At 29.3% G+C, this 12,338-nt stretch overlaps 1 protein-coding gene across 1 annotated transcript in view; it reads left to right on the forward strand.

Annotated features, from left to right (window-relative positions):
* The window catches only part of LOC124355913 (heat shock factor protein), a 45,398-nt gene continuing 33,060 nt past the window's right edge, over nucleotides 1-12,338 (forward strand). Inside the window, exons 1-2 of the mRNA XM_046807066.1 lie at nucleotides 1-198; nucleotides 9,571-9,679. Coding sequence (XP_046663022.1) covers nucleotides 94-198; nucleotides 9,571-9,679 — 214 coding nt within the window. The 5' untranslated portion in view covers nucleotides 1-93. The remainder of the gene's footprint in view (nucleotides 199-9,570; nucleotides 9,680-12,338) is intronic.

Here is a 12,338-nt window from a genome sequence, read left to right on the forward strand (position 1 = left end):
GCGCCTGCGCAGACAGTTTGTATTTGGTGAAGCAGATGATGAGTTCGTACGTTTTATGCAATATTTCAAGTATACTTTGAAATAATTAATAAAATGCATTCTATTTCTGAAATAGGTACCAATGTCCCAGCTTTCTTGGGAAAGCTATGGAAAATGGTCGAGGACCCCGAAACGAATGATTTAATATCATGGGATTCGGTAAGTTGTGACTGTCTAATGTTGATCAACATAGGTTTTAACCTAGTCTAGGTAAACCTATACTTGTATATCAGGCCTATATTCTGTGAAACCTACATTGTATATTATAATAAAATAGTAAGTAAAATACAAATTACAATTACTTTCATGGACTCTATAATTTATGAGTTGGGATGTCCATTGTGTGGGGAATGTAGGCTATAGGTATAGGTAAAAGATAATTTGTTATTCCTGGAGATTATATAAATCCAAATAGTCATTGAACAATTTCTTACAATGTTGTTATTATTTTTATACTGCTTATGAAATCTTGCCTTAAAGGCTAGCTTATTACTGGAAGAATATCTGCTCTGGCCTAATTAGGGCAGTAAAGAGTTTAGTATGGTCCAATGTTTGAAGTTTGATAGGTTAATTCATATAGCATAAAGTAATAGGTCTTATCTAAGGTGGAAGCAAACTTGGGTAGGGTACGATAAGCAGACCCAGTTTTTTATATCGAAATTGGCAAATGATATTACTTAATAATAACCACCAATATAATCAATCGATACTGATTAATTATTTTAAACAAATAACTTAAATAATCTATATCAACAGCTGTAAACACTTTCTAATACACATAAGGTAATATTTCAATTTTACATATAAGTAACATTTGATTATTCAAAATGGCAGTCAATTTTAGCAAACTACATTACATTGCTTTGAAAGATGATAGGACATGTTTTACATGGCTTCAACATGTTGGACTCGTACAGAAAAATCCATTATGTGAAATTTATGGGTTAGAAACAGCCGTAACTGTGAGAGGAGCAAATATGGTCGTCTTCAGTTTTCCTAATTTTGCTTATAATAATTTGTTTCATCACTGTAAATATTAAATCCATATTTTAACTTAAAACATATGATTGTTATTGAGGACTATAGATACTTTTATATTGATTGATAGTCTAGGATTTGAGATGCGAATATTAGGTATCGATGATAACATTCTTCGATATAAAGTACCATTTAATAGGCCTAAATGGGAGATTTTATTTATAATTTCAAGACATTTGTATTGGAAGTATTGCTAATCTGGTTTCAGGACACTAAAGAAATTGTAATTATTTTACAAAAAAAGGGTAAAAGATTAATAGATTTCAAGGTTATATAAAGAAATATGAAGAGATATAAGAAGTTTCAAAGATGCTAATTTGTATTGTTAATTACAAAAGTATTACGTAGTTTCAAAATGTGTGGTAAACTATTGTGTAGGTGAAATTTTTTACATGTTAAAAATAATTAACAAGCATTAACCCATTAACCACTTATCACGGTACTGTATCGTGATGGCTGATGTGGTACCAAAGCGCCGTTCACGAGACCGTACTATGATGCCAACACACGTTATTAAATATTTGTTTAAACATTAGTATGGGCTCCAATACTAATGTTCATGTATTAAAATGAAATAAAAGATCATGTACTCTACATATAAATATGTATTAACCCCAGAAAAACAATGTGAATCAAGGTAAACGCTATATTTTTGGACTTTTCTAACCAGTTACATAATTAAATTGTCTGCAATGTTATATATTGGTAAAACAATCAATAAAATGTCTTATTTTGTAAAACTATGTATTTTATTATTGGATGTTTATGACACGTGTTGTTTCTGCAGAATAATCTATGGGTTTCATAAACAAATATAATACTGGTTACGGTCCTTTCTGTTTTGGGTATCAATTTACAATAACGTGACCAGGGAAAGGTATGTTCATTTTTTCCCTGAAAACTGCAATTTTTCCTGAAAACAATAGTGAAGAAAAAATTCGTCGGCAACAAAAATCAAAGGAGTTACGATTTTTTGAAATCCTCTGAAAACTCTGTTTTTGACAGTACCTCTGGCAACACTATCCATATTTGACAGTTTGGTATTACTCCGCGGCTCTCTCAAATAAAGAAGGGACGCCATTTTGAACTATTTTGTTCCTCCGTGTCTATTCTTAACCTCCTAGTTCAGTAGTGGTAATGGCACACCTTTGTGTTGGATGTTCATTAAGGTAAGTGATAAGTTACTGAAATGATGCTGACTAGTACGTTAATCCTGTCAACGATGCCTGCCCGCTGCGCAGTGCTGCGCACTGCTTGCTCTTTTAGAAAAAAAATTAACTCGAGCTTGCAAAAGTCGAATCCCAGATCACGTGATGCCCCTGCTCCTTAACACAATAATGCCTGAAAGGCATCAATATAATACAATAATATACTTTCCCCCCAGTTTATATGCACCTGTGATAATAATACTTGGCTATAAATGCCCAACCCATGAAAAAAAGTCCATTTTCCATGGTCACGCTATTGTAAATAAATACCCTGTTTTGTTATTACTGTGGTGTAATTTGATTTTTACAAACTTGGAGAGCCTTCTAATGGGTTTGTTTGTTTTCTCAAAAATTAGATTATATTCTAGCCTGTTTCATTAGCTAAAGACAGTAGTAACTCACAATAAAATTGAAATTTGTATGAGTTTTTACCAAACTCATTACATAGTCTTTTTACTCTTTCTTTTTAACTCTTTTTACATGTTTGCAAGGATTTGTGTAAGGAGAACACAGATGTTGCGTTTTACATAAATGTATGTAAATTTAAAAAAAATTATTCTGGAAATAAAAAATTCTTATATACTTCAGATGCTTATAAATTACATTATATTATAGCCTGTTTCATTAGATAGAAAACAGTAGCTCAGTCAGCCAAATAGCAATAAAATTAAACTTTTTATGGGTTTTATCAAACCCTTGCCCTCTTTGTGTGTTTACTAGGATTTGTAAACTAGGGATGTATGTTAAAGACCATTATGCAGAATTTAATTTAAGAAGCAGTAAACATGTATATAACACCAGAAATAAAAGCCTTATTGATGAAAAATTTGTACGTCTAAGTAAGACGAAAAGTAATTACATACATATTGGCATAAAGCTTCTTAACAAATTACCTCTAAATGTAAAGTCTTTGTCTTTAAATACTTTTAAATTAGTTCTTAAGAAATGGGTTTCAAAAAAAGCTTTTTATAGTTTAGACGAATTTTACAATGTTTCATTAGATGACATAATATTTTAGGTGTAATATTTATATATCATAATTTATTCTCATATTTTGTAATTTTTTATTATTTTTTGTATTTATTGATTGTTAATTTTATTAATTGTTATGTTTGTTAATTGTTATTTGTTCATTGTTATATATTGTTAATTGTTTTATTTAGATTAAAACACATTGATAAACAACAAATTATCTTACATCAAATTTACACTGAAGTCAAATGTCTACTATTTTATTTATATCATTGTGCTACCATTTAATTGACTTATGTGACAAAGCCTATTGTAACATATGTTATTTAACGGCAATAAACGAATTGTATTGTATTGTGTAAAAACACAAACATTGCTTTTTACAAAAAAAAGATGTAAAATTGAAAATATTTAGATAAATGAATAAATAAAATTTCCACGTAAAGAATTAGATTTCCTGTAAGACTACACCAAATATCATAGCCTATAACTGTGTTTTGTACAAAAAAATTCTTGCTTTAAAGATTTATTAAAAATTATTTTGGAAATAAAAAAAAATCTGATATACGTCATATTAGCAACAAAAAAAGTTCATTCAACCAAATAGTAGTACAATTGAATTTTGTTTAAGAGTTTTGCTAAACCCTTGGATCTTTTGCATATTTAATTGGATTTGTACAAGGAGGTTAGGTGCAGAAATATTGAGTGGCTAATGGGTTAGCCAAAGATCTGTCCTTCCAACTCACTGTGAGGCCGGTGCAAACTGTGCACTTGTTGGGCTAAATGCGCTTGATCAAGTGTGGTAAATAAAAGCAGACAAAAACTGAGGAGGTGACCAAAAGGCCAGAGTAGCAGCAAGAACGAAGAAGCTGCAAGATATGGAAGGATAAGAAGCGCTTTATGGGCCTAAATTGATGTTGTCTGAATAAAGACAATATTTTCTCTTTTAGCCCGATTCCCCGAAAATTTCAACTTTAGATACTTACACTTTTTTTTAAGAGTGCTTAACCCTTTGAGTGCCAAGTATTTTTTGAGTGGGTATACTGAAAAGTGCCAGGTATTTTTCTAGTGGCTGTACCTAAAAGTGCCAGCCCTTTTTCAGGCATTTTGCAAGGTTTTAGTAAAAAATTCACAGTTCGATTATTTAATAAGCTATCAACATGATTCTTTTTTTATTTTTCTCTGAAAACTCTGTTTAATTTACATAAAATAACAAAGTTACCATAACAATAAATTTAGGAATACCAAAAATGGACTTACCTAAAAAAAATTCAAAAATATTTTTTAATTTCATTTTTCAACCAAATTATTATGACCAAAAAAATTTATATCCTTTTCTTAGTCCATATCACTGGAAAGTGTATGCAATTGTCTGTAAATCTTGAAAAATGTATATTATTATCTTCAATAATGAGTAAGTTATACAACTTTTAAGAAACTATAGTCACATTGTTTCCGGTAGCTATGGCAACCAAAAATGTTTATATGTGAGTTGATTTAATAAGCTATCAACATGATTCTTTTTTTATTTTTCTCTGAAAACTCTGTTTAATTAACATAAAATAACAAAGTTACCATAACACTAAATTTAGGAATACCAAAAATGGACTTACCTAAAAAAAATTCAAAAATATTTTTTAATTTCATTTTTCAACCAAATTATTATGTCCAAAAAAATTCATATCCTTTTGTTAGTCCATATCATTGGAAAGTGTATGCAATTGTCTGTAAATCTTGAAAAATTTATATTATTATCTTCAATAATGAGTAAGTTATACAACTTTTAAGAAACTATTATCACATTGTTTCTGGTAGCTATGGCAACTAAAAATGTTTATATGTGAGTTGATTTAATAAGCTATCAACATGATTCTTTTTTTATTTTTCTCTGAAAACTCTGTTTAATTAACATAAAATAACAAAGTTACCATAACACTAAATTTAGGAATACCAAAAATGGACTTACCTAAAAAAAATTCAAAAATATTTTTAATTTCATTTTTCAACCAAATTATTATGACCAAAAAAATTCATATCCTTTTGTTAGTCCATATCATTGGAAAGTGTATGCAATTGTCTGTAAATCTTGAAAAATTTATATTATTATCTTCAATAATGAGTAAGTTATACAACTTTTAAGAAACTATTATCACATTGTTTCTGGTAGCTATGGCAACCAAAAATGTTTATATGTGAGTTTCATAATTTAAAGTTTGATCGGAAGTGTACTATAACAATTTATTTTGAAAAGAACGATTCTTCACAAACATTTCAATATGATATTATTTAAAAATATTAAAGGTTACAATTTTTAGACACTTTTTCCCGAACGTCCGGTAAAATCGGACGTCTGCACTTTTCGGCCAACTTTTGTCGTCCGGTAAAATTGGACGTTGGCACTCAAAGGGTTAATGTATTTCCTTGAAATTTTCACTACATATTTCTTTCAACCTCCTTTGTATGGTATATCTGAATTTACTCAATAATAACCATTAAAACAAATATATTTTCTAAAATATTTAAGTCGTTTAATATTATTTTTATTCATAACATATACAAGGTAATTCCTATCATAGTACATATTTTTCAGGGTTAATAGAAAATGTGAATACAAATATATTGATTTTATGGGCCATGTACTGAAAAAATCTATGGATTGTCATGTACCTCAAGAATGTACAAGTCGATTTTTATAAAATTTTGTAATATAATGTAGGAGATTATGTCTTGAATGCGTATGCAGTGTTATCAAAATCAGCTAATGCATTTTAGCTCCGAAATTAAGTGTGGCCTAGGAATGAAGGTTGTAATTTAATGTAGTGGACCATGTTTAGAATTAGCAAGCAAAGTTTATCAAAATCAGCTTGTTTGTTTTTGAGGTACCTGACTGTTCATATCTTACAGATAAGCATTTGAGCCATAACAATGATATAGTTCTAAAAATAGGTGTGGCCTAAGAATGAAGTTTGTAATGCAAACGAGAACTATGTTTTGAATGTGCATGCAAAGTTTACGTATGTTTTTGAGATTAGACAGGACCATCCATAACTTACACTTAAAGTATTTGACCCATAAAATCGAATAGCTCCGAAAATAAGCGCAGCCTAAGAATGAGGGTTTAAATATAATTTGGGAGACTACGTCTAAAATGTGTGTGCAAAGTTTGATCAAAATCGACTTATATTTTTATGAGGTACGGGATCTTATAAGAGTTTTATAAATTGTCAGGTGTAAAATCGGTGTAGTCCCAAAAATAGCCGTTGTGAATGGCGATTATTATAATCAAAGTAGACTTTGTAGAATCTTGGAGCATTGCAAAAAAAGGTTTATTTGACTATCACTGGTCGGTATAAATGAATAAAACATTTTCCAATATAACTTGGAAGTGCCTGATGATGGAATCATTGATTCCAAAAGGCCTTGTGCAAAAATAAAAGTTATATTAGAAAATGTTTTCTTCATTTATACCAGTTATAGTAAAATAAATAGACTTAGTTAATTTAAAACCTGTATTGGAATTCTATTTAAGTAGACTGCAGAATTTGTTTTGTACTTATAGTATTTATCTTCATGTTATAAAATTAATATAGGCTTTGTATGGAATGATTTAGGATTCAGTTAAGAACTAAGATCCAGATAATTGTTCTTTCAACGGATGGAATCTATGGCTAGTTTCACTTTGGCTTCAAGTTCAATTTCTTTAAGTGTCTCTATAGTGCATTCTAAGGCATATGGCTTAACTTTATTCCTTTAAAATATGCAATCATACTGAGTATCAGTTTTTAATCTGTAGCCTAAAGTTTGTTCATAAATGATTTTAGCCCCTGTTTTCTATATTACTATAAGTGTTGTGTTTTGAAATAGGAACTGATCAAATATTGTTTTTAGATACCTGTTAATTTATAAAGATGCATATGATTATTTAATCAGGGGAAACAACAATATACTATTAGTTTTGATTACTGTTAGATGTCAGCATTGTGGTATGGTCAAGTAGCACTAGTCAATGTCAGTGTAATTAGATAACACCATACCAGTTTATATCAGATAACGTAGATAACAGTCACATGCCAGTTGTAGCCAGTTTATGATACCGGTTCTGCTGTAGTGTTGATTGTTGCAATGTATTTATGTGCAATGTAATGTATGTTGGTTCTTGTAATTAACTTGTAATAAGCCCACTAACTTTGAAGTTCTGCATAATTAGGTTTTTAAATCAAAAGTCATCTACAGGGTGATTCACGGAGATATGCAGAAACTGTGGGAGCTGATTTTACATGTAAAAATAATGGAAAAGTTTATATGAACCAGAAATGCTTTGTTAGCGAGATAGGGCTAGCGAAAGATTTTACCTTAAATTTTGGTAAGGTAGATTACGGAGCGAATTCAATAATTTCTTTTGGTTTTTGACCTGGTAAATTGAATAAAACTAGTCTCAGACTGTAAGTTCAATAGTTTTTGAGAAAACTCGTGTCAAATGCAAAAAATTGAGTGTAAAACACATTTTTTTATCTTTAGGCAACTGTTATTTCTTCACTTGCTAATGAAGCATTTCCAGACCTATGTTTACATAAACTTTTAAAACTATTTTTATTAATTTTTATTATTTTAAAACTAGAATGAGCGCCCACAGTTGCTGCATATCTTCGCGAATCACCCTGTATAACTTGGTACTGACATTTATCGGAGAAGATGTAATGAATTAAAATGTGTGGTGGGTGGTATTGTAAAATCTTGTTAAAGATGTCCCATTAAAAACCACTGACAAAGACAATTAGCTTCATTCTGTTTTACTACAATGTCTCAGATAATTGTAACTTTTAAAGTGTTAGTAGGAATTATACCCTTTGATTTTCATATTTTACCAAAACCGAACAAATTTCTTGGTCAAAATAACTGGAATAAAATTTTGAAAAAGGTTATTACTAACTGATTAAAATGGATATGTAAGTTTTTTGTTGACATTTTCCAAAACATGGTGCAATGATGTAACACATGTTAAATGGTGTATATAAAAGAATATATCACGTTTGATTTCATTTTTTATGTATAAGCGGTGTGTTGGGGATTGTAGCTTCATGGGGTTCCCAGGAAATTTGTGTTTATTATATATTTGTGTTAAGTAAAACTTATTAAAATCAAATAATTTTAAAATATTGCAAAAATCAGCTTTAAAATACAATTTAGTTATTACAATAAATTAATTTAGTTTTAACCCTATTACCACTACAGGCCGATTTAATCAGCTTTATAGTTTATTCCAAGCATCATCTAATCTAATTGGCTTTTAAAATTTAACTATAAGTTCACTACAATTGTTATTTTTTACCGATAAACGTAAAATTTACACCAATATGCAAGTAAAGAATTAATTTAAATAGTTGGTTTGTGTAAATTGCAACATTAATACAACTAAGAGTGTTAGAATAACAAAAATATCAAGTAGGTCGTCGGAGGGAAGAAAACCTCTTCCACCAGTGGAGGTTGAATAATTTATGTATGGCTCTAGAGTAAAAGGTGGCACAGATGCTGGAATTGTGAGAGTGAGGCCATGTAGGGAGTTGGTGGATGGTTTTGTGTTTCCTTTACAAAAATATAACACTTAATAAGAAATGTAGTAAAATTCTTCACTAATAAAAAAAACAAGTATAATCTTTTCAAACCTTACATATACATTTACAATAGTTAAAGAGGAACAAAACAAAATAAAAATTTAGCTCAAGCTATAGTTTAAGTGAGTTTATTATCGTTTGAACAGATGTCATCAAAGTAGTGAATTTCAGACAGCCAGCATGCACTAAGATGCATATGTCTGTGACGGTAAAGGAGTTAGTTGATTATAAATTATAGCTAAGTTTTTTTTGGGTGGGGGCTGAGAAGGAATGCTAAGGATCCAATCCAACACAATTCCATAATTTATGTTATAAAGATTCAGAATTCTGTAGTTAATCATTAGCATGAAAGGGATGTAAACATGAACATTTTCTGCACAGTAAGTAATCTCTAATCTTTCAAAAGATCTGCACCATCTTGAGCCAAGATTGACTGTCATGTTAGTTTATCAGTTTTTATCACAGTTTTTCTCAGTTCTTTAGTTATTTCCACAGCACTAAGAATATTTTTTTGCTAAACTAGAATATAAAATGAAAATTGCTAGTTAACACTAGTCAGCATTATTAGAGTAGAAACTTAACAATCATGTAGAACTATTTTACAGATTTGTTATTGAAATGTTATAGAATTTGTTACATCATTAACTCATATCTATATTTATCATGATTAACAACAACAACAACATGTTATTGTTTTACAGGATGGTCTAAGTTTCGTCATCAAGGATGATAACAGATTCGCACGTGAACTTCTGCCAATGTACTACAAGCATAACAACTGGTCCAGTTTCGTGCGACAGCTTAACATGTGTATGTAACATTTGAATTCTTAATAGTCATTTGTAGTAACATTGGATTACCTAGTTATTGAAGATCTTAAGAATAAATTATATTTCTGTCTGTTAAATATTTTGGTTTGCAGTTTATTTGCAAAAATTGTTTCTGTATATTATTGTAAATTGTTTTAAAAACGCACGATGTACATTTTGGAAAAATGCATTGTGTGCAACTATTTGTTGTTCTGGAGAAATTAAAAACATACATACTCTTATCTGTTACAGTGGAAATTTTGTAGATTGGCAGCAGTGTGAAATTAAAGTAATACCAAATCTTTATGGTACCAAATTATTTTAGTGTTCGTGGGTGTGCATTCTTCCTTATCACTGGTACATTTTTTAAGCATAAAATATCAGTATACGGAAAAATCAGCCATAGCAGAACACGGTTATAAAACCAAACATCCAATAGAATTTGACAAAACAAATGTACTTCCAAAGGATTCATTTTATTGTCCTCCTACATGGCAAAATTAACAATAAAAATCCAATTGTTAATTGATTGTCTCTTCTCTGTGTTTCTAATGAGGGAAACTTTATAAATAATTAGGAAAGAGAACAATTTCAATTATCAAGTTGGCAGCCTGTGCTAGGGAAGTCATATTGCTTGTTGCTAATGGTTGGGTTTTAGCCAATCATGAGATAGCTCAGTTCCCCCCCCCCCTTGCAAGCAGGTGTGTATAACTGGTTTATTCAGTTTTTTTTTTAACATAACGACTAAAGATGATTCTCATAATGAGACCAAAATATTTTAAGATTATAGTTGTGGTAGCAGTGTTTTGATAGTGTTTAAACTGGAAAACTTAAACTATAGTTGTTTATATTTCCCTACAAAGTTGTATTAAGTATATATATATATATATATATATATATATATATATATATATATGCAATATATTTAATGCAAAACAATTCATGATATTTAACTTACGGGGAACAAGTAACTTTGAATATGATGTATACTATCATCATTTTACGTGCTCTCTGCGTTAACGTTTGTAATTGTAAAAAGATTGAAAAAGTTGACAGATACAAATACCTTGGGCTTACCATTGACTCAAATTTATCTTGGAAAGGTCATATAAATTCACTGAAGAAAGAGCTTTATACAAGTTTGAGAAGCTTTTATATATTGCGTGATGTATGTCCTCCAAGCTTGCTACTGAATGTTTACCACGCTTTAATACACTCTAGACTAAGTTATGGGCTTTTATACTGGGGAGGTACGTATATATCCACACTGTTTCCTCACATTACATTTCAAAAATCCTTTATCCGCATTATTATTAAATCAAATAAGACCAATCATTCGTGGTAACTATTTTTAAATTTTAAAATACTCCCCTTGCGAAATCTTTACATATATAAGGTATTAAAACTATTTTTCATAAGAAGCTCAAACCCGGCCCTCACATGTAATATTAGATATAATTTCAGAAGTTTGCTTGTTCCGGTTCCAAAGCCTAGTCTAACTGTTTTCAAACATTTTTTTACTTTTAATGCTCCAAGATTGTTTATGCTTATTTCCGTTAAATTAGATTATTTAGCACCATTAAATAGTTTTTTAAAAGGCTTAAAAAGGTTTTTATTTTTGTTAGATAATTGCGAGTGCTCTCTGAAAATTGTTGAATGAAATAATACATTTTAGTTCGTTTTTATTACCTTTTATAATTCCAATTAATCTTTTTCTTTTTACAACCATGACTTGTTTAAAAACTTTTGTATGGTTTTCTTATTAATATATTATTTATGTAGCAGTTTCATTGCTTCTTTGAGTTTAGTTTTATTATGGTAGTTTAATCTGATGTGCATCCTTCATCGGGCCTGTGCATATTGGATGCTCTTATTTTATTTCACAATTATCGAGTTTAGTCTTTTTTATTTTGTAAGTTCTTTTGGATTGTCAAGTTAACTTTTAGTTTGTTTTGAAGATTATATTATTATTTAATTATTTTTAAGTCTGTAAATATTTCAAGATCAATGGTTTTATATTGTTTTTGTTTTGTATAAATCTACAGTAAAGTTTGTAAATACTGTGGATTAAAATCTTTTTGAAATGAAATGACTAAAAAATGAAATAATTATGTATGCTCAAAGAGATAAAAAAATTAATATTTACATTTCTGCACAAGTTGAATGTAATACAATATAATTGAAATCATTTTCTCAGACAACATGAAAAAAAATTGATATCAAACTGTAATCAGTTCATTATTATATGATATATGTGTTTATTTGTTTCAGTAATTGTGTGGATTACTCACCAAATTAATGCAAGTTTATTTTTAGGATGTTACACATGGTCTCTACAGTTCAGAAGCAATCTTATTATTATTAAGTGTCTTTCAAATTCAAGTTCAAATTTCTTTATTGTCACATTTGCGTCGTGCATGTATAGCAAAGATACAGAATTGGTGACATTGTCAAATTATCTTAATCTAAATCTTTAAAAACTAAATGCAGTTTTAACAATTAAATAACTTTTCAAAATATAAAATATTAACATAATTTAAGAATATATAGTCTAAATACATTATATATATATATATATATATATATATAAAAATATATTAGCTATGATTTATAAAACTCAGTAATACGAGGGTCGTCCAAAAAGTAACCTCCGTTTTGAA

The sequence above is a fragment of the Homalodisca vitripennis genome, chromosome 2 (assembly GCF_021130785.1).
Source record: "Homalodisca vitripennis isolate AUS2020 chromosome 2, UT_GWSS_2.1, whole genome shotgun sequence".
Classification (NCBI taxonomy): Eukaryota; Metazoa; Arthropoda; class Insecta; order Hemiptera; family Cicadellidae; genus Homalodisca; species Homalodisca vitripennis.